The 24,057-nt window shown below is 41.2% G+C and overlaps 1 protein-coding gene across 2 annotated transcripts in view; it reads right to left on the reverse strand.

Moving 5' to 3' along the window:
- The window catches only part of PTK2 (protein tyrosine kinase 2), a 224,404-nt gene that overhangs the window by 8,028 nt on the left and 192,319 nt on the right, over nucleotides 1-24,057 (reverse strand). For both annotated transcript variants that reach the window (XM_063299713.1, XM_063299714.1), the window contains 6 exons: nucleotides 22,718-22,804; nucleotides 18,187-18,324; nucleotides 15,346-15,477; nucleotides 5,584-5,646; nucleotides 2,304-2,343; nucleotides 1,710-1,816 (listed from right to left, as the gene is read on the reverse strand). In XM_063299713.1, the coding sequence (XP_063155783.1) occupies nucleotides 1,710-1,816; nucleotides 2,304-2,343; nucleotides 5,584-5,646; nucleotides 15,346-15,477; nucleotides 18,187-18,324; nucleotides 22,718-22,804 (567 nt within the window). The remainder of the gene's footprint in view (nucleotides 1-1,709; nucleotides 1,817-2,303; nucleotides 2,344-5,583; nucleotides 5,647-15,345; nucleotides 15,478-18,186; nucleotides 18,325-22,717; nucleotides 22,805-24,057) is intronic.

Raw genomic sequence — 24,057 nt, forward strand, 5'->3', positions numbered from 1 at the left:
AGGAACTTTAGATTCTATCAATGGCTTGACTGAATTCCACAGATGGGAATAAACTGGGCCGTCCCTTAAAGCTACCCTCCCGCCCTTGGAAGCTCTAAAATACATTTGCCTTAATGAGAATTTCTATTTCCATCTCTAAATGAGAACAGAACTCTTGGGAAAGACTAGGGTGCTTGAGTCAGAAGCTTATTTTTGTTGAGAAAGTAAACTTTGAAATTTTATTCCATTTGTCCTTGAGGTTTAGGAAATCCTGCTGGAGTTCACCAGTCTAAATACCGTCCTCATGCTTGTCTGAAACACACGAAGCGTGTGCGGTGACAGGGTGGCTCTCCCTAGCAGCTGGGAAGCAGAATCACAGTGGCTCTAACCCGAAGGGCTACTTTTAATTGTCCTGGAAAACTGGCATTTCCTATTCTATTTAAAAAGGTTTTTAACAAGAAAATTATATCCTATATAGCTCTTTTGTGGCCCACAAGTGTATTGAAGTGTGCTCCAATTCCATTTTTTCTCCTTAGTTTCTTCTCCAATCATTTTTGGAGTAACCACACACAGCAACTTAGCATTATCGTTGGGGTGGGGGTGACAAGGGAAAGGCTTTGGCCCTTTGATATATTTTTAAAAATGCATTTAATCCACCCAGTCTAAAACTAAGGAGTCAAGCATTTCGTATTAATCCAGGAACAAAATTTCATCTCTGTAGCAACATCTTAATGCAACATTCTCTTCTGGGCCAATGGTTTGCTGAGGCCAGGATACAGATACTTCATAGAAACACTGTCGAGGATATATTTATGTTACTTGGATTTTAAGAATCAGCTTCAATGAAAATTGGAACTCGGGGGGGGGGGGAGGACATATTACGCAGTGTCGGGGTTAAACATGGGAAAAACCGGTCTACCAGCTACACATCCAAAGGCCAAATGCAGCACGTGGCCCACGACTGAAGTCACAATTCTCCACCTGCCAGCGGCAGCAGGCATTTCTGAACTGGGCCACAATAAGGAGGGCAAAGAGAAGCCACAAAAGGCTGCAGGGCTTTTGTTTTTTGTTTTAAATAAATTCTATTAAAAGTTTTTGAAAGGCTGCAGGGTTGTACCATGCCGCCACCTGTGCTCTAGTACGTGCACTATTAAAGGCTGGTGCAGGGGTTTCTCTCTGAGGAACTGTTTCCAGCACGGTTTCAAAGGTTAAGCAGTAAAAACGGGTTAATTGTAGCTAAGTTAAAAGTCAGAGGATGTAACCCGCAGAGGTCATTTTAGTCCCAGGATAACCAGGAAAAGATAAGACGCAGGAGAACAGGCTTGGGAAAGCCTCACTGAATCTCCAGGAGAAAGGAGTAAGTTCCCTGGTGAAGACCCAGGCAAGTTCCTGGTCGGGACCGGGTGAGGAAGAGGCTGCCTGCCTATCAGGGGAGTGGGAAAGCAAGGATCCCTGGCTTTCAGGGTACACAACTTCTCCCTCAGCTGGGGCTGGTAGCTTGCCTCAGCTGGGGAAGTTCTCCCTTGTTCAAAGCAAAATAGGCCCTTCAGACCTATTTGTTCTGCACAGAACAGATCTTAGTTAGGCTGGTTGGGGAATTTTGGAGCTGGGAGTCCACCCATCTTAAAGTCACTCAGGTTGCGAAACCCTGTTCTAGAGGATTAACAGCACCATCCAGTTTAACCAGTGCCTTGCTGACTAATGAACAACTCTGCAGAGTGGCGCTGTACCTTCACCCCTTCGTTGTAGCTGTCCACAGGGCTGTTCAGGCTGGCAAGGCTGCCCAAATGGCTGGGAGCTCCAGGGCGTGGCGGCTTTTTTGGCGGGGCAGCATGATCTAGGAAGAAAAGACGTTGCATGTGATAATGCAGAGATGTTCCACGTCAGATTCAAAGAATCCGTGAGCAAGGGTGTAGGAAGGAGTCAACCTTCACTGCTGCCCACTTTCACACGGAACCATCAAGGCGCATGGATCCAAAGGAAGGAAATGATCCGCGCAATCAAGCACAGGCACCTTTCCCTTTCCCTTTCCCTTCACCTCCGATTTTTTAACATCCCCAAAATTAGAGCCATGTAGAGACTTATTAAAATGCCCCTTTGCAGGCTTAGATCTGAGTCCTCAAATCAGTTTTGGCTGGAGATGGAGGATTCCGAAACACGTGCGTTACTCCCGAATGTCATGGTGAAACTGCCACTTAGCTATTCTGCTTTTTAAAACGGCATCTGCCTCTTCGCTGCCATCTCAGACTCCTCTGCATTTTCCAAAAAGGAATGGAAGCAGGGGGAGGAGGAGTGGCTAAAAGTTTATATTGTGACTTACATACCTGGTTTGCCCACAGGCTGATAAATATGCTGGTTAGAAGCCTGCAAAAATGAAAATGAACATAATTAATCATGCATAATATCTGTGAACAACCCAACCCTCTTCCATCCAATCCCCCAAACCAAACACCAGGCTTTCCCAATGTATTTGCCTCCTCCCACTGCTCTCCAATCTCAGAGGAAAACAACTGAGTGTAATTCATGAGCATAAGAGATAAACCAGTTAAGTTCACTTCATGCTATATCTGTGTCTGGGTGATATACTCTGGCTAAGTTGCTGCTGTCATTACTCAAACCAAATGACACCTTTATAACAACCTACATCAAAAATACTGAAGACTTTCAGATAAATCATGGGCAACAAAGCCTCCTTTGGAAAGCTCATGACCTCTCCATATTGTCTGACAGATTTTTCACAGTAATTACTGCTCAGCTGCACAATAGAAGGAAACAAACAAGCCCAGGATTATTTATTTGGAATGCTTTATCAGCTGAACTGAAATCTAACCATATTTCAAAAACACGTTGCCAACCCGAATAAAACTCTGTTCTATCACTGAAAAACAATGAGCAGGATGCTTATGAGTCCCGTTGACTGCTTAATTCTTGGGGAAGCAAGCTTGTGTTTCATTTTCATGGAAAGTGTATCAGCAGAGTTAATTTTTTGCCTTTGCTAATTAAAGTACTGCTGAGAAAGGCAAGGCCACCCAAAACTAGCACAAGGCATTTTTATCGCAAAAAGAAAGCAATCTGGCATGCAGACCACATACTCCTTAAATCTAGAGTCTTGAATCTATCAGAGCAAAATACAAGAGCACTGGATACTCAGTTTTAGAAACTGGGTATCAAATAAGATATAAATAAATACACATTTCAAAGACCAAGTTATAAAGTGCCTGCACAAATTGCTCCCACGGATTAATGAAAAACAATTCATTATACTGATTCGTTCAACATGTTCTAACTAGCTACTCAGCTGATCCAATACACTCTTACAATTAATTCTCATGAGTATACACAGGCTTACATGTTAACAGGAGAAAATTAAAACAACAGCAACAATGGAACAGAGGAGATATCCACACAAAGGGATAAAAAAGTCAAAGTATGAAACTGAAAGCCAATCTAGATGTAATGGCTGAGGACCTACTTCACTAAGTGGATAGTCATAATATCAACAGGACTACTGTTTGGCAGGACCCATCTCTCTTCTTGGGTATCCGCAACCAAATTACCCAAATTCTTCCACTACCACTGCCCATTCCAACTTGCCTCTGCAACGGAAAGCTGAATGAAGAATGCCTGAAATGACGTTATCAGATGGGGAACGTGTGTTAAGCTTCTCTTATCCACATCTGCTCTTCTAAGGGTGATAAAATCACAGGTTCTTTTTTGCTGTTTTATACATCAGCAGACAAAACATAGCAAAGATGAGCCATTGCCACCATGTCTAATTTGTCCTTAATCTTGAGAAAGTGTAAAATTTGGAGATACTTGTATTTAATGTAGAGACAAGTCATGTTCTCCTCTTTCGAAACGAAATCAGACACCCACAAAGGAAAATATTTTCACTCTTAGTGATTTGGGCTCCACAACAAAACGACACCTGGTGGCACATCCACGGGCCTCTCTTGCCCACAACGTCTTGCTCTGGTTCTTGCTGTACAGACATATTGATGCCCTAATTACACACAGATATGCAAGAAGCAATGTCTCCAGGAACTGTGGGGTTGTCGGGAAGAGGCAATAATATCTTAGCCCCGTGATCACTAATTCGGTCTGTATATATGACCATATTAACGTGCATACTTTATAGTCCCCCCAGAACAAGGAAGGCTAATGTGATGCAGTGGTTAGGATGCTGGACGAGGACTGGGACACCCATCTTCAAATCCTGCCTAGTCACTGACTTAGTTAAGTCACACATCCCAGGCCAGCTCTCCCAGCAGTTTTAATCAGCAACGGAAAAAAATAACTCTGCATATTCACTTTTCATAAAGGCACACAGAATTCTTTTCCAAGAATTAAACAGCCAAGAGGCGATCGCTGTTACAATGATGAAACTAGAGGCATCCCCATCTACGACATCTCACACTTTCAGAGAAAAGGTGGGATATATGATGCAATGAATAATAGCAACAACATGTACAAATATTAGTGTTAAAATTCAGAAAAAGGTATCAGTAAGAAGGTGCTAATCTGGGAAACAGTGCTTTCTAATGAAACTTTATTGTACCATTGTTGTGTCTTATTCACAAAATTTTACAAGAGCTCCTGACAATGTTGTATCCTACTTCCAACTTTCCTGTGTTCTTCCCTCTGCTTCCCCACCCCCCACCCCACATACACTTATAAGGAGAAAAATCAACTACAATGTTTTTTTAAAAAGCAGTAATTCTAGGGACTGTTCAACCTGAAGCATCCTGTTTTACTTTCAGGTTTGAACACACAAGTCTTTCTTTATCAGCCCATGAATTAAGCCACCTATACAGTCTGGCACCTTTGTGCAGGTTTGGGCGCTCTGTTTTACAGCCAAATAAACTTTTGGACTTGCCCTCTGCAAGTGGTGTAGGCCCTCTGTTTAAGCAGTGTCACCAGGGACTCTCACAGAGGTTCTTAGCAATGGAAAATTCCTTGCCGGCACACAACTGGCCAAGTTCCACCAGAGAAACACCACCCATCTGGCAATATTGTACATGTATGAAACATGCAAGGACACACAGTAAACTACATGTTCCTACCTGTGACTGCTTCTTTTTGAGAGCCTTCCTGGCAATGCCAGAGAGCTGCTCAGCAGTCTCTGCTAAGAAACCCTGCTTGTCTGCTAAAAGAAGCTACCTGTACGTAGCTGCAGCAAGAGGGCCTTCACCTTCCCTTCCAGTTACAGTGACTGGAAGCTGAGCAAGCCCAAGAATCAGATCCACAAAATCTGAAAGAGATTCTATTTCGGCTTTCTGAACAGCATGCTTGGGAGTACATTAGCAACATACAGTCTTCCTAATCAACCAACAAGACTGAAAATAATTTTATTAAAAATAAAAATAAGTAAAGCACTGTGTGCAAGGAAAGAAAGCATCAGTTTCAGAGGCAGCATGAAAAGAAGTTGCCCCCAGCGTGCTGTGGGAACAGCTGAGCCTCCTGAACGGTCTCACAGGAACATAATAATCAGGGCAAGATGAAGTGAACCAGAATTTATCTCCTGAAACCAGCAGAATGGGAACCTCATTTCCCATCCAGAAAAACAAACCTGCATTTTGCTTGATAGATGGGAAGTGTGCTTACCGGACCCTGGAGACTTCCATCTTCTCGATCAATGCTCCCTCTGGAGAGCCTCACATCAGGTTTCTAAAGAAATAAAAAGAAATGTGGTTTTGGATCAGGAGTTTCAAGAACATTGCCTGTCAGATAGCTGAGGAATTAGGATTATTACCAGAAGCAAAGAAAACACTACTAAGGGGGGTGGGGGGAAGAAGTAGGCTTTGAGTAAGACAGATGTTATTACATTCCTCCTCTTTATATCCCAACTTTCCCCCCCACAACCGGCTTTTGCAAAACACAGCCAGTGAACCACCACCACCCTTTCTATCTACCCACTTTCTGCTTGCACATATAAAGGCTTTGAGATAAATATTGATAGTACCATTTCCCCAACACAACATTGGAAAACCTGCATTTTAATTCTCTCGGGAGGAGGAAAGCAGCAGCAGCACCACCACCACACAGCCGTCTTTATTTGCTATTCTTCCTAGCAGCAAAATTTTCAACCACAGGATGAGAAATGCTGCACATTAATTCCTGTTTCCTGCTTGAGGAAGGCTGAAATGTACTTGGCTCCCTCTCCAAGCTTCCCAAATGGGGCCAATCGCTAGGGCTCTTTAAAAGCACAGAGATCGAAAAGGCTAGTAAGACTGGCTGCACCCAACACTTCCCTACTTTAGGAGGAGGAGGGAGAAACAAGGTCCACTTTTTATTAACTGTTTTGAGAAGCCAGTGAAAGAGTCTTCTTAGACTTTAAAATAAAAAATAAGGGTTGTGTTCACAAATACACCCTGAATTCTTAGGGATCACACCCCATCCTCTGATACTGAATTGACTAATATGCAGAACAAAAACTAAACAATACTTTCTAAATCAATGGTAGAAAGAAAAATGAGAGTTTACAAATTACAATTTACAAATCTTTAATCATCTGGGTCATTATCTAGAGGTAATTATCACTGCTGGCACCACTTGCATTTCATTTCCGTTGGCTATTCTGTATGCAGACTTGCCACCCAAATTATCAGAGGTGGGTGGGTGTGTATTTTAAGGCAATACTTTATATACCCACTGCACTAAAACTATAGTCCATCAAAACTATTTATTACATCATAATAAAAATAATAGAGCCAGTTTGCTGTAGTGGTTAAGGCACCGGGCTAGAAACCAGGAGTCTGTGAGTTCTAGTCCTGCCTTAGGTATGAAGCCAGCTGGGTGACTTTGAGCCAGTCCCTCTCTCTCAGCCCTAGGAAGGAGGCAATGGCAAACCACTTCTGAAAAACCTTGCCAAGAAAACTGCAGGGACTTGTACAGGCAGTCTCCAAGAATAAAACACGATTGAACAAATTAAAAGAAATAAAAATAGTAAGTTTCAAATTGACAAAAGTCTTTGTTGCAGAAGATTAACATAGCTAATTTAAACTGCACAGTGCAAATTAAAAGTATCAAGAAGAACTGGCTGAGCATTTGTACTTTATTTGCTGTATTAAATTGTATTTTCTGGATTTTGAACACCAAGAACAAAACTTAATTCCTGATTCCACCGTGCAACTGAATTTGCTGTGTTTTGTCCAATACTTTGCTTTCTGTTCAACCTACTGCACAGGCTGCATATGCCGAAAAAAACAGGAACAATCCCATGTTTTCAGTACCAAGGCAGGGAATCTCCTCTATCTCCAGTTCATCTCTTAATAAGTGACTAGTTTCCCAGACATTCAAATGGCTCCCCAAACCTTTACAACAAAACCTGAGAGACAGTCAGCCTACTGGGTGAAAACCTCCCCCTGCAGGAGTGGGACAAGCCATAGTTGGTGGGGTTGCCACAAGGCACCAAAGGTACAGTCCACCTTGTTCCATCTGGTGAGAAGGAGAGCAAGGAGGACCATTCAGAGCTTTGTAACTGAACAGGTGAGAAAAGGCATTGCCTGAGGATCTTGCACCTTCGCCTTCCATGACGCCAGACCGCTGGTGACGGCAGTTGTAGGGTTCTGCAAATCACTTAAAGTCTGGGTGTTTCCAAAGCCAGAAAAGGCCACAGCTCAACCATATTTGTGGGGTCCATTTCCTGCCTTTTTTCCAGGAGCTCCACCTGGCTTACATGGGACCTCCTTTCGTATTGTTGGGATCTCCTCCAACAACTACTCTGTGGTAGGCTGGGCTAAGAGTGATGGGCCCTAAGTCACCCAATGAGCTTCCATGGCTGAGAATGGACTTGGACTCGGGTCTTCTAAGTCCAAATTCAAATCTTCATGGTGGCTCTCTTTTCAGCTCCTCTTTTTAAGAAATAGTTATGGAACAGCTATGATCTGCTGATACCCTGCTTCAGTCTACCAGTGGATTGCCACTGTGAAAATATGAAAAATGCATCACTCCCATAAATCTACTGGAAAACTGGGGTGGATTTTCTATACATGCCAATTCTTCTAACTGTAAGCAGCAGTAACTGGCTTAGAGAATGCGTAAAATTAGCTGAGATACTACTAAAGCTCTGTCCTTTGATATGAAGGCTGCTCCTCTTCCTGCATTGAGGTAGCACCCTACAGTACCCTGAAGGCCTAGAACATTGCGTGTGGTGCTGGCACTGTGAGTTAAGGGGCACCAAAGCATGGCCATCCAGTAGGGAGAGGCTGGTATTATTTCAGTTTTGAGAATATTCAAATCATCTGGGGGCACCGCAAAATGCCTTATCTTCATGGTTGACTTAAAACAATGTGTTCTTAATACCTTCCATTCTAATAGAGGTTTATTATGAAAACTTGATCATCTGTACCCATGAATAACACGTTCTTCCAAGGTTGCATCAAGTCTTCAATTACTGTAAACCCACCAACAATTTCACTATAGACCAATCCATGTAAGAAATTAATTTCTGGACACTATTGTGAAATGGAACAGTGGACACTTAACCTAACATAGGAACCAATTAACTGCTATACGTACTTATTTCCTCCAACTTCCATCCAGAACTACAAAATCTATTGTAGCTTTACTATCTATTGTGGCTCTACAATTTTTAAATGAATGCAGAACTGAACCAAGGTAATTGATGTATAATAATGGGGATATCACTGGAAAATAAGTATTAAATTTACTATGAATACTGCACTTGGAGATCACAGGTACAAGATATTTTACCACTGACATATTACTCCAGTGATGATTGACACAATAGATAATTCATTTTCTAAAAACTTTAGGAAATGTAATAACAACAACAACGAAACTTTTATGCCTCCCAACTCTCAACAACTCTGGGTAGCTCACAACAATCAAAGGTCAGGCTGCTTTTTTTTAATTTCTGGGGCCAATGTTGTAAAGCTCAACAATTCTGGAAGACAATTTATTATAGAATGAAATAAAATTTAAGGCTGAACTCTCTTTCTTACCAGCTGTCTTTCAGCTGAATATCACCAAACCATATATCTCTACAAAGTATACCAAATTGGCTTTGTTTATGGCAAGAGTTGCCAGGACACCTTAAGCCTTTTACTGGAAATCACACATAATTCCCTCTTTAATAGAATGCCAAACTAAGTTGTAGGAATATGTGTCACTGTCAAAAATCAAAATTTGAAAAACAAGTCTGATACAGAATTTAATTCAACTTGGAAGCCATTTATGGACTAAAATTCTAAATATATACTACATCCAAATTCTGGGTCTCTCTTGCCATAAGGCTTTAAAATGTTAGCTTTTGCTTGACTTGTTAAATAAGGATGTATTTTTAGGTTAGACAGAAACTTTGATTAACTTTCATTCTGATTTATAATTCATATTATACTAATTACTTACTGAATACTAACTTGACTTTTACAATGGTTCTGAAGTCATAAATTATTCAAGATATTTTAAAATGCAGCTTCAATCCAAGGCTACTTTGACATTTCGATTCAATTTTATACAGCTTGCAAATCTTTTTTAAAATTCTTTTTCTGCTTTTCTTCTTAGTTCTGCTTTTAAGTATCCACTGCCATTTAAAAAAAAAATTGTTTCCACATCTCCTGGCTCCCAAAGCAATCCTTTCTATATTCACCACCCTCACCTCCATGCAACTATATGATTGCACCCAGTTCATCAGATGAATGGAGATCATCTACAAAAGCTTCTATGGTAATAAAATTGGTTTGTTAAGTCATTGCAAAACTCCTTAGATTTTGTTGCAGGCAAAACTAACATGGAGACATCCCAGCATGTTCTCAATAATGCAAAATTCAAGTTGCTGAGCAGAATGAGATCTAGCTGTAAGACACCAAGATATGAAAGTCTGGAACCAGCCTTTTGATCTGAGAATGCTAATGAATTATCCCACCTCTTATTTTCCATCTTCCCCATATCCAATGTGGCAGAGACATTTCAGAATTCAGAAAGATATATTAAGAATTGCAGATTTCTGAAGTGAGGGGTCATGAATTGATGGGGCATCATGAGTCTGAGCCAAAGCCCGGAGCTCGCATTATTTAGCAGAAGAGATACAGATATCTATTGAGCTTCAACCATAGATTTAGGTGGCAGAATCTGCCAATGTTCAATCTATTTGCAAAGCAGCTGTTGGGTGATGATGAGTTGTTGAACAACTGACAATATGGGCAGAAGCCTACAAGATGGTCCTCTCCTAAACGAATTAGACAAAGGGAATGGCCATCTGCAGATGGAAGTCTATTCCCACATTAAGATAGGGTGAAAGCTTCAAGGTCATATTATATTTAGCTTTCCAATGAAATGACCCGACTTCTGTGCATGCAGGCCCCAGCACTGCCATCTATCTGTTGTCTTTCAAAAAATAATCCTTTTGTGTAGGCTTCCTTGGCTAGTAGCTCCCCTTAGTATGTGTGTTTTGTCTTGCAATATCGTTTCCACATTCTTGTAAACTTGGGAGTTTTTAAAACAAGCAGCAGCATATGCATTTATTTTAATTAAATAATAAATCACCTAAAGGTCCCATGAGCAGAAAGTGACAAAGGAGACAAGAAAAAAAACAAGAACAGAATACAAAGTTTTACAGAAGAAAATACTAGAATAAAATGAATGATCATCTTTCTCTCATAAAACACAGTTCAACAGAAAGATATTCCCAGCATGTTGCTGCTGTGGCTGCCTAAGAACAAGCATGGGAAATTTGGGAAGTGGGGGGGGGATCCATTATCTCTGGGCATATATACATGGAAGTGTGTGCTTCATTATAAATCTCAACTCAGGCATATTCCAAAGAATATAATGAGCATGCACAGAACCACCAGAAGCAAATGCCCCCCCAAACTTAAAATGAACAACCACACCATTTCCTCAAAAACTCTGGAGTTGTGTCATTTTTTGCTTTGCATGACAATCTGTAACATCTGCATAACTTGTGGGAATAATTTATTTATTCAACAGCCTCCAGAGGCAGTGAACCAGTCAAGTCCAACTGGGTAAGAAGGCTCTGTTACACAAAGGCAATGGCAATCTGTTTCTAACACAACATCCAACGCAATCACTTCAGAGTAAATGCCATAAAACTGAAATGTGCACAGACACAGGCCTGCCTTTAGCTGAATTCTCTGGGGACGTCCAGGATATACTTAGCACTAACCCGCCTCTTTCCACGAAGAACCGGACAGCTCTGCTGCATTCCATGTCATTTTTCCTTAACACAGTGGGAAAAAATGCACAACAAAGGAAAAACTAAGCCCTGGTTCTTTTTTTAAATTCTAGAGCAAAAATCGCAAAGCTCAATTTTAGCATAAAAAAGGCCATCAATTTTCTTGCTGCTGCTGCTTCCTCAGTAAATCTGGGATGAGCACTGAAGCGCATGTATGTGGGAATGTTTGCAAATCCAGCTCTGCAAGTAAATGGTGATGGCAATGATAGTAATTCACAGAGAGAGAGAGAGAGAGAAAGTGATAAGATACCAGAGGAGTCGTTTATGCTATCCTTAATGTAGAGCGCTGTTTCTCAACCTCAGCAACTTCAAAATTGAGACTTCAGCTCCATGCTGGCTGGAGAATTCTGGGAATTGAAGTCCACACATTTAAAGTTGCTGAGGTTGAGAAACACTAATCGAGGGAATCAAAGAGAAGCTGAAGCTGAGACCCTGACATACCACCAGCCTTTGCAATGGTGATAAGCACTAACATTTTGCTGAGCAGAATCTATGGTCATGCGCACCACCTTCAACAAGCTATAAAGAGCAAGCCACAATGAAGATTGATCTGTACCAGACCCAGATTATAAAAAGTAGGCATCTAATACTTGCGTTTTTGCTTGGAGAAAACAACACCTCCCCCCCCCCCCAAATTGTCTCTAAATTCCTTTGAGGGCCGAACTGAACTCAATATTGGGTAGCCTGTTTTATTTATGTACAATCCACTTAAGCCTCTTATCTTCTCCCCAAGAAGAGAATGGGAATGAAGGTTAGGGAAAGAGACTAAAAATATTTAGGCTTTATAAATCTTCCTTTCTGCTTCTGGCTGCTGCTGGGATATATTTCTTGCTTTTACAGTTTGAGAGAGAAGCCAATCCCAGCATTGCTAGCTCTTGGCAGAACACCCACCAGATAAGCAGCACATGCCCCAATTCAAAGTTATTCTGCTAACATTTTTTTTTGTGGGGGGGGAGAAATTTCTTTACACATGAGTCCAAGCAGCATGGTCCTGTGTGCTGAGAGCTTAGACCAGTGTTTCTCAACCTTGGCAACTTTAAGATGTATGGACTTCAATTCCCAGAATTCCCCAGCCAGCAAAGCTGGGAGTTGAAGTCCACACTTCTTAAAGTTGCCAAGGTTGAGAAACACTGGCTTAGACTATGCAATGCAGGGCTGAATGTCTATATATAGCTGGCAGAAAATCTGTATGTTCATTAAATCCTGCAGTGATGGTTCTGCACATCTAAAACAGAGAGGAACCCAGGGGCAGCCATGAGACACTCTGGCTGACACGGGGCCTTTGTAAAACAAGTACACAATTTGGTTATGCATGAGTCCTGAAACTAAGAGTGAATGCATCCTTATCGGTCACAAAAGCAGCAAAATTAAGACTGGAGGTTACAAGAGATTAAAGAGAACAGTATAATGGACTTCATGTAATGGCTTGGCTGTATCTATCATACTATGGGGGACCTTTTCAAAAGAAGGTCACAGCTGGGGGAAAAATAAAGAATCAGTGTAGCACTGTAGTGTGGCAACCAATGTACTGTGTGGTAAAGGGGCTGGAAGAGGGCCAGTGAAACTCAGAGTTCAGGTCCAGGCCTGGAAAGCCAAGCAAAAAGTTCAAGACAAGGATGTCAAACTAGGTCTAGAGAGACGCTTATGCAATGCATTTGACTAGGGCCACAGTGATCCAAGTTCAACATCAGTTTTCAATAAATAACTTTCTCTAAAAAAGAATAGATTAGGAACATTGTCAAGGACATGCAGTTTCTCCTTCCTTTGCTTCCCTGAATTCTTTTCCCTCTGTAATTTCCTAATAGCTCTGCTTCAGAAGACCAGGTATTTATGGAAGCATATAGCAAGTGGAAAGGACTCCTGCAGCACCAAGGAAGATGGACCTGCCCACCTCCACGTGAATGGTAGTGCCTTTACGATCAATGGAACATATCCTTATAATTAAGCAAGTGCCACCCAAAATATAATTACATGCATAAATCACACTTAGCATATTATTTATTTTTACAAAACCATTTCCCACGCTACATTGTAGGTGATCGGAAAACTTCTGCTGAGGGTGTGAACTAGGAAAAAAGTGCTTAAATATGAATCTTGTGAAAACCCAATGGGGAACAGACCGTCTCTGCATTTATTTACTTTTATAGGCAATAATATGCTGGAACTTTGGACTAAAAACTGTTCCCCCCCCCCAAAAAATATTTCTAGGATCAGTTCTAAAACGGAATTCTACACCATGTTATTCAAGAAATTGGGGACTACAGCTGTCAGTGTTGTTGCACAATTTGTGCCCCAGTGGCACAATAACTGAGAGAGATTTGGAACATCTGGAATTTATTTTCTGGATATAGAGAAGTTGCAGAATAAACGGTGCAAGATGTCTACATCAAGCACTGAACAAACATTTTCCTTTTTTCCACTTAAGAACAGCATGCTCTTTGAGGTACAACTGTTACATCAAAACCTCACGCACCCGTTGGGAGTGAGATGCGTGTTCCATTTTCATTCAAAGGGAAGAAACAGTCAGTCAATAGTTCAGAATAATTTCTTTAAGAATAGTCACAGCTGCATGCTTCCCCCCCCCTTGGGAAAATCGTTGTTTTTTCCTTATTTGGTAGCAGTAGAGGAAGTGTGCAAGCACAGAATTAATGAAAACAAAATCTACGTGTCCAGCTGTTTACTAGATTAGATAGCAATGCTTTATTTAGAAAAGATGAACTATTCAGGGAAGCATTATCCTACAGAGGGAGATAAAAAGAGAGATCACAGTTGACATTTTACATTATAGCTTATATTAAAAAAAATTAAAAACTGTGCAGTTATAGATGTATTATTCAGCCTGTGAAGAGCTCTGTTGGCTTGGATGGTGGTAGCCCAGCCCTGAGGCTCAGCCTGACAAGACGTAGACTCATCCAAACTGTAAGCTTGCCCATTTGGGCAACCGTGTTTTGAGAAAGCCACAAAATGTCAAAATAAGTCTGCCCCTTGGCTGACAGAAGGCGTTTTCTTGCACAAGTATCTAGGTATAAAGTGAAGGTGGGCTTCCAGTCACACATTACTTATCCTGAGCTGTGGTTCCAATACAAACCCATGTTACGTAGGACAAGTTAACTATTCTCCTCAAATCACATCTGCATCTGCAGAAGGCAGAGATACATTCATGTGGGGAATGACCAGAGAGGTCCCTCCTTCCCTTGAGACAGACTATCTGCAGGTGGCCTCTTCCTGCCCCCCTAAGAGGGGCCTAATCCCCACACTGGGGTCTCTCCTTCACTCAAGGGGAGAACCTGTAAATACAGCCATCCCTGTATTATGAACTTACTGAGTTCGTAATCCAAAACATAACAAGCTCTGTACAGAAATTCTGAGCATCTTTCCCCCCTTCTTCCATGAACCATCTGGTTCTGAAACCCAACATGCCTAAAGGGGCTGTCTGGAAAGGTTAGAAACTCTTTTGGGGCAGCATTTTGTAAAAACAAATATAGCCTACCTTTCGTCTTAAGGGGTTTGTAAAATTTAACATGCAGAAAATAAAGAGCCTAAAGGGGTTTTCTGCAAACTTTCAGAAGGGCTATATATTGTGCTTCCAAGATGAACTGCAGTAAGTTCAGGACCAATATATTTTTTTATTAGTCAAAACCACTCATATTTTAACTGAAACTTTAAAATTGCTTTTAATTAAACCTCTGTTTTATACTTTCCCCTTACATTTAATTTAACCCTTTTCATTCCATCATTAGGCCTACTGTTAAATGAAGCCTTTTGTCTTTACATTTTCTTTTAGTTAAAATTACCGTTTTCTACTTATCCTCTGTCACTTATTTTAATCCTGTCAGTCTCATCTTTAGGCCTACGCTTATATGTGCTTTGTGCTGGCTAAAGACCATGATAAGACTGGGGTGATTTGGTTCACTTCCAATATAATATCTGAAGTGAATATTTAAAGGCTGCACTTATGTGAAAATCAGCAAGCACCAAACATTAAATGGAAATAGGATTTCTGTTTTGTTAATTATTATCAGAAATAAAAAAAAAGCAAAAGCATGATCCACTTACACTTTGGCAAGCAGCATGTATCTGCATCAAACACGTCTGAGGGAGAAGAGCTTGTTATAACTGCAACGAAGAAAACCGAAAAATTGTATTACCAGAAATCTCTCCTCCTTCTCCAGCCATCTTTGGTCTTCTTCCATTTCTTGTTGCTGTCGTATCAATCTCTCTTCCATTAGATGTGCTGGTAGGACCTGTCCCATTCCACGCATGTCCAAACTGCCAGAATCCTACAGAGTAGGGCGGGTGAACAGAAGAAGAGAAAAGTTAAAATGTTAACTTTCAATTATTTTTATTTTAACATGACTGTCATCGATAAAGACCCTGCTTTTCTTTTTAAAGCCAGAGTATATACTGGACTTCTGGGCTAGGTGAAAAATGACAGTTAGAAAATAACTTCTTAAATGTAGTATTAACTGTCTAATAAGGTAGCTTTGATCATGAGAGAGCTTTAGGATTAAAACCAAACACAGCCACGAAACCAGCTCTTAGTCTAACCTAATTCACTAGTCACTTCAATGGTTAATGCAAGAATTTACAACCAAGTTTGGGTAATAAAAAAGGTACTTTGTTCTCTATGAGAAAGAAAAAAGAAAAAACGCTTCACGAAGAGGCACAAGTTAAAAACAGAGACTTTTAAGGTAATGAGTGTTTGGAGACTTCACCTAACAGCAGACTTCTTTGTATTAGGAAAACCACCAATGACTCAAGCAGCCATTAAGTCCAATGCTTGGCATTATGATCTAGAGCAATGTTCCCAGGTCTGGCACCCTAGATACCTTGATGATGCCGTTTCCAAAATTCCCAGCCAGCATGGTTGATTGCTGAGAGCTCCAGCCTTGACATATCTGAAGGTCATGAAGTTGTGAAGTTTGCACCACACAACCCTGTCTCAGCACCAACATATACTTCTATGCACTCAGCCTTTAGCATCATAGGAGTTCTCATGGCACCCCAAAGTATCCTTCTTTCTCAGCATGGAAGAATCCCCGTATTGACGATGGATGATCAGCAAATGCTTCAACTGCTTTCTGCTGATCGTCATAAACCTTCACCAGACCTTCATGTATGAAGCATGAATGTATGTATGTAGTAAGTATTCCAGAATGCATGTTTTTTTTGTGATACGCATTTACTGTGTGCTGTGGCAAATAATTATGGAAAACAAGGAGCTACTCTGAGTTTAGAGGTAAAGTAGGTGAAGGAATATATAAGAGGTAAGAAAATCTTCTCTTTTGTTCTCACTTGCCTGTGGGGGTGTGTGTGTGTGTGTGTAGCTACATGCCAGAGTCTGTACCCTGCCGAAAAGAGTAAGAAGTCAGGAAGGATACAAATTGGTATGCTGAGATGGATGTCCAACTACTCACTTTGAGAAACATCTGTAATAGTTTTTTTTCACATACTTTTCCTTATTATATCTCTCTGCTAAAAATGGCATTCGAGGAAACAAACAATAAAATACAGATTTTTAAAACCCGATCTGGTTTTAATTGTATTTTAAGATCTGTTATAGGGGTTAGCCAACTTAAATGTGGGGTTGGGTTTGTTTTTTTCTACTTTGACACTTAGAAAAATCACAAGAAAAGAAGTAACAGTATCCACCATACTAAACTCTCTATCCCCAAGAAGGAAGTTTAAATGCTAATTAGAGCCTGAATAATGTTCTACCCTGCTGGCAAAAAAACAGAAATGGGGGCAGACTGGTAGAGAATGTGACTGCCCAGGAGCAGCCACAAAGATGCAGCAACCATGGCTGACAAATGGAAAGAACTTTAAAACTCAGACCAATTTGCTTGGGGTGTTATTTTAAATGGCCTGACCCCAAATTCTGCAATGCTTTACAAAGGATAACCAACAGTCTGAACTGCATCCAGAAATGGTCCAATAGCTGAAGAAATCATTTGGTTAAAAAAGTGGCATGCTGACCCCAATCAATAACATAGTGTAGCATTCTGGAAGAGCTGAAGTTTCAAAATACATTGGAGACTATGCAGAAACGATCCAACAGGGAGGGTAATTAAACCAAGGTCTCATCTTTGTCCCTTTTAGGTATGGCAAAAACATACCTGCTTGTTACCCCACTCAGCCTGAGCGCTTTCATAATCCAGGCAAGGGTCTAACACACTTGAGATAAGTCTCACCTGTCCAAGTGTTCTGTCCATACCTTTAGAGTGTACAAAAAACACTTCCATGCTGACATCACTGCTACAGTAAAGCCTTTAGTGAATTCTAACTCATGTTCAGTGACACTAATTCCAAATTTGCCATCAACATTATTCCACCCATTTCACTATCACCGATGTCATTTTAGCTCCAAAATCCAGGGAGATTTTTGATTCTGTTCGAGGATTCATCAAATCTTTGACTGTCAAGATGACATGTAAATCACAAGTACCACTAGGGAGGCATTCAAATCCTTCAAACTTTTGGGTTGAGCAACTTCGCTGGTCTTAAATCTCAGCAAAGGATGTAAACCACACCAATTCTGGCAGAATTGTAGAAATTTCCTCCACATCTAGACTATCATAACTGACCTAACAAAAAGAACTGAACTAAAAGTATATCCTGCCAAATGAGACAGCGAATATCAGCAATGATATACCTGTGCTTCCCAGGGAAGCCATAAAACCTCAACAGCAGTCTCAGAATGTAGGTTCAAGTTGACTGGCATTATGAGCCACAAGAACTCCCGTACTAACGTTCATTGCGCTAGCCCTTTGCCATTATTCCTAAATAGCTCTTTGTTAGACTAACTTGAAAGTCCACATGAGTTCACAGGAAATATCCATGAGCAGATCCATCTAAAACTTATCAGAAGGATTAACTTCAAATCCACCATAATATTTAAAGAAAATATATGGACATGTACACAGACACGTAAAAAAAGAGGAAATGAATGGAGAGAAAAAAGGTTTGCTAAATAGCTGGGTGGAAATTACCTCCATGTTGGGTTGCCACATGGATATTTCTTGAGACCGATGGTTCCAGGAATCTGTTTGATCCAAAAGAGAAGCTTGTCCTGGATAAATGCTACCTGCCATAGTTGGAATTCCATGGGAACTGGGATAGCCTGAAACCTACCAAAAGATACAGACAAATGCTTCAGGACACTATAAAGTCTTATATTAGAACTTCCCATGTTCTAGGAATTTATAAATAAATGAAGTGGCAGGGGAGGCATGAAAAAATAATTGGATGAAAAATTAATTGGTATTGATGCTTGCAATCAAAATGTATCTAATGTCTAAACATGCACCTAATATTTAGCCTGGGGTGGAGCAATCAACTGTTCCTTGAAAAATGATTTTTTTAAAAAATGTATTCATTTTAATTTATTTTACTAGGCTTATACAGAATCGCTTGCAAGATGGATGGTGTAGAAATATGAGAAATAAATAAATAAATAAAATATGCTGCTCCAATTTCAACCAACTTTGAGTGGCTTGCAATCCTACCATACCTAGACAAGATTAAAACAGCAAAAAATATCCAAAAATAAACAACAGTACATAATATAATATTCCTATGCCAACTAATTATAAAATTAACATAATCATAAATTACTGAAAGGATTAATCCCTTTCAAATCTTCTCTCCCTCAAAGGCCTGTCAAAATGACCAAGTTTTGATTGGATTCCTGAATCCCAAGTGTGTTGGGGCACATCAATTGTCCACGAGGACGCTATTCCAGAGAAAGGGGGCAGAGATCAAGAAGGCCTATCTTCAAGAATCCATCAATGACACTCTTAAGAGAAGGAATCCAAAAACAGCCCACTTTTTCTGGTGTAATTGGGAAGGCAGGAACTATTGGGAGCAGGTGATTCTGTAGATATCTAGGTCCTGAGACATGAAGGATTTTAAAGCTGACAACCAGCATCTTGAATCATACCAAAAAGCCAGCTGTAACTGGCTAACTACTGTAGATCTCAAAGCAGTGGTGTTACAAAGCCAACTGTGGCATGCTGATAACTAACTGTAGTATCCTGGATTAGCTATAGCTTCTAAGTGGTTTTCAAGAATATTCCCAGATACAGTATATTGCAATAGTCCAAATGGGAGCTGAGTAAGAAGAGTCTCCTGCTCCCCAAAAGGTCATAATTGAAGCATGAGATGAAATTCTGCCAAGGCCCTCCTGGCTACAGCTGTCATTTGTTCTTCAAGCAAGAGCTGTGAGTCCAAGAGGACCTCCAAAGTATGAGCCAGTTCAGTGTAGAGGAGCACAACCCTGTCAAAAACTAGAGACAGCATATCCCTAGATATCCCAGTAAGAGGGGATAATAGCTGCAGAACACTACCTCCCATTCCTCACCCTTAGCGGTGATCCATAAAGATACCTTGATCATTGAGATCAAAAGCCACTGAGAGGTGAAGCAGTATCATGAAAGTTGCACTCCCACCAAAGGTCATCCACAAGTATGATCAATGTAGTTCAGTGCCATGTGCAGACCTGAACCCAGACTGAAAAGAGTCAAGGTCATCCATTTCCTTCTGACCCATGTCACTGCAAGCCCACCACCTTCTCAACAACCTTCCCCAAGTAAGCTGGGTCACACTGGTTTCTTGATAGGAGGGCTGGTGGCACCATCCCCTCACTCAAGGAAGCATTTTCCACTGCCTGATTCGACCTCCTGTCACCTGCTTGAAGGCTTTCACCAACCTGATTATCACCAGAAACCCTGCCCACTTCATTTGAAACAACAAGCTCAGACTTAGCTTAGATAACCTCACATGATGTAATCTCAGTCACTTCCTGAGGACCAGCCCAGCTGGCCTCCAACTCAGAGCAGATCCTAGGGATTTTCTCCACCAGATGCTCCAAAAATTATTCACAGTGCATCAACAGATGCCATTTTAACCCATGCTTGCTAAAAAGATCTGAGTCACTTTAGAAGAAGTGGATGCAATAAAAGTGGTGAAATACTGGTATTTTGCTCCTTTTTACAGGTAGGCCCCACTTAACAACCACAACTGGGACTGGCAACTCTGTCACTAAGTGATGTGGTCATTAAGTGAAACATTACACGACCATGCCGGACTTCTGACATCACTTTTCCCTGCGGTTCTTAAGCGAATCACCATGGTCATTAAACGAGACATCACATAACTGCAACTTGCGATTTCACTGCTGGCTTCTCCATTGGGTTTGCTCGTCAGAAGCCGGATGCGGAGCATCCAAATGGTGATCACGTGACTGAGGGGATGCTGCAATGGTAGTAATTTGAGGACTGGTCAGAAAGGTACTTTTTCAACACTAATAATTTTGAATGGTCACTAAACTGGGCAGTTGTTAAGCAAGGACCACCTGCTTGAACATAAACTTCTACCCATGTTCAGCTGGATTAGTTCCTTGTCTTCCACCAGTGATGCTGTGGGCATCTTTTCTGCCACTCCATCCTATCTAAGGCGGCCGCTGCCTCTATGTTCCAAGAGGCAATCAAAGCCTCAACAGGATCGCCCACCGAAACCTTGGGAACCTTCCCAAGCCCCCTCAGAAACCATCAAGTGCCTTAGACCGATTGACTAGGTACATCCTCCCTATGGAGGTCGGCACCACCAGTTAACTCCATCGCAACAGGAGAGTGAAGATGGCATCGTCCCCGAGTCTTGCATTTACTGAGATAAAAACCAGGTCTCTTCTGCGGCCTCCCACATGAGTTAAGCCCATTATGACCTGGGACAAGCCAATGGCTGTCATGGTGGTCATGAATTCCTGAACTGCTTCTGACCTTTCACCCGTGCTCTTAATGGTATAAGCGTATTAGAACTCTTGGTACAAAGATGATATACAAGCACATGGTGTTCACTTAGATCAATACAAATTTTGACTGCTGTACCTGGCTAAATATAGCCTCCAGTATATCTGAAAAGGTTGGAAGTGTAGAAGAGAAAGCTAGTAAACAGCTGTGCCCAAGTAGCTGGAGGATGTGCTAACAGTTCTTCCAATGTGAATCAAAAGTATTTTAAAATAAGGCTGGTTTTAAAATTTACAGGCCTGCTTTCAACATGTTACAAGATTTGCATGCCTATGTGCATTCTTGCAATAATTCTGTCAGAAATCCTCACATAAAACACCCTACAAAAAAGAAAACGATTTTTCTAAAAGAATCTGAAAGGTGTACAAAGAAGCACAGCCTTAATTACTTTCAAGTCTGTGTGACATTTGCAACTTACAGCGTGATCAAAGAGGTGCAATTGCAAAAGCCCTGTACAAAACAGGGACACTCCTGCAGCACGGTTAAGATAACAGCGCCTACATCTAATTACTTCTGTACTGGACTCACATCTTCTGTTTAGCCCTATTTTTTAAAATTTCATCTGCATTTCTTATACTCTGCCTCAACAGTACATCAAACTTTAAAATGACAAATATGTCCTCTTATTATTTCTACCCAAATTGATACAATTCTCGTACTCTTCTAAAAACAGAGAGGTGTCCTTATTTCCTTCATTCCCAGATACTAACCTTTTAGAAGAGGCTTCTACCCCTTAGCCACAACCAAATCCTGCCATTTCTTCATTGCCACTGTTATTAGAAGTTTCGTTCTTCTTCTCATCTATATTATACAAGCTATTTGTCCAAACTAACATCTCCCCACTTCCTTCTGCAGGGGAAAGGACCCCCACTTAGCACTCAGAAATGTTTTGTTTCTCAAAGTTGGGGATTTGCCTCAAAACTGCTGGCACAGAATCAAAGAGTCAGGACAAGGGTCACCAGATAAATGGCCATCTAGCTTCTGCTTGAACGTATTCAATGAAGGGAATTCCACCACTACTCTGGGTAACTGGTTTAACAAATTGCTCATACCTTCAGGATTTTTTTCACCCTAGCATTCGGTAGGATTTGCCTGCCTGCAAATTAAATCCATTGTTCTATGTCCTTCAACCTGGACTGAGGGAACAGGTCTGGGCCTCTACCTTTACATAACATCCTTTCAGATATTTGAAGAGTGCTATCACTATCCCTCTTGGTTGTCTTTTTTCAAGGCTAAACATGGTCCTTCAATCTCCCTTCATAGTGCTTCATTTTTATTCATTCCCGATTGCCCCCAAATGATTCTTAAAGGACCGAGGACTGCAGATGGCCCTCAGAAGCCTTGGGTGGGCTCTCAAGAGATCTCCAAAGGACTTGCCAAATTGTAACTTTCAGTGTGAAAGAATGGCAAAATTTTGAAACACCTGATTGAAAAAAAAATCCTATTCATTGAATTTAATGTTAATTAAAAGTGATCTTTTTTCCTGGCCTCAGCCCAAAGGCAGGTGTGCTTTAAATTCTCTTGAAAGTACATCAGGATTACTCATAGTCCACACATATGTTGACTTCTCCCTTAATCATATGAATCATATATCCTTAAACCTAGCTAATAAACAAAACACAAAACCCCCCAAATATATACAATATTAGCCCTTCCTCCTGCAAACACCCTGGACTGTAAGACAGTAAACCTATGGAAAAAGGGTTGCACTTTTCACCTGGTAGTGATTGGGTTGTATCATATGCTGTGGACTGGGATAAAATCCTTCACTTGATCTTGGACTAGGATAACCAGGTCTGCTGGGCTAGAAAAAGAAAGAAATTAAGAAATCAGCAATTCACAGTGGTCTACTGAAGTGGACATTTTAAGAGGAGAATGACATTAACACACTTAGTTTACGTTTCTCATCTTAACTCATACAGAGCAACCATCTTTTGTGGAAATTAAAATTCTACAGGAGACACAAGACAGCCAGTCAGGAACTACTTGGTTGCCCTGCCCAAAAGGTGACCTTTGTCATCATCTTCCTCCCGCTGCTGCTGAGGCACGCTTGGCCTGGTCCTACGCGAGGCAGCTGCTCCAGGCCTCCTTCCTGCGGCAGCTCATCCAATTCTCCAAATAGCGCACGCTGTTCTCGCGATGCTTCGGAAGGCTTCCGAGGCCTTCGGAAACCTCGTGATAAGGCCGTACCCACCATTCTCCAAATTGCACGTGCTGTTCTTGTGGTGCTTCGGAAAGCTTTCAGAAAGCTTCTGAGGCCTCTACTTCAGCCCCAGCGCCACTACTGCCTAGGAGTGCCACTGTGCAGGGTGGCCAAAAGGGCAGTGATGGGGGGGGGGGAATAGGTGGGGAGAGTTGAAGCGCCCCTGCGATCATAAGTGTGGGTGAGCTGCCAAGCACTCAAATTATGATCATGTGACCATGGGGGGACTGTAACGGCTGTATAACTTCAGGGACCGGGCATAAGTACCATTCGTTCAGCGCTGCCATAATTTTGAATGGTAGTTAAGCAAGGACTACCTGTATTCCAAAATTAAGGTAACCGCTACACTACTGAAGCTATGAGAACAGTGGGTCCTCATTTCTGATGTGTGGTGCTATCCAAATATAGTCAAAACCTGGCCTTGGAATGGCCATCTCATATGGTTATTTTAAGCCTACTATGGATTTGTGGGCCAATTCACTTCCTATAATTTATACACCGAATGTCTAAACCAGGCTGATATGTGTAAAGGTTTACTATATATAGGAGGCTTAGCCTTCCTTTGGAAAAGGCCCATGCTATAAATATCATCTAGATAAAAATGGATAGTTACATTTAAGCGTGAATCCGCCACCATTCTGTCTACTGGAATAAAACTTCCGGGGGGGAAGAATCCTCACCTTGCTACGCTGCCTAGCACTGAAATAAATGAATATCTGCTCAGAAAACATAATCTGGTGATTAATCTGTATATAAATGTGGGGATTAAATCCATGCCTCTGGCACCCACAAAAATTCATGGAAGCGTATCAACAATTCTTCATCAACAACAGTACTGTAGTGGGACTGGCCTT

Source organism: Candoia aspera, chromosome 3 (assembly GCF_035149785.1).
Source record: "Candoia aspera isolate rCanAsp1 chromosome 3, rCanAsp1.hap2, whole genome shotgun sequence".
NCBI classification, from domain to species: domain Eukaryota; kingdom Metazoa; phylum Chordata; class Lepidosauria; order Squamata; family Boidae; genus Candoia; species Candoia aspera.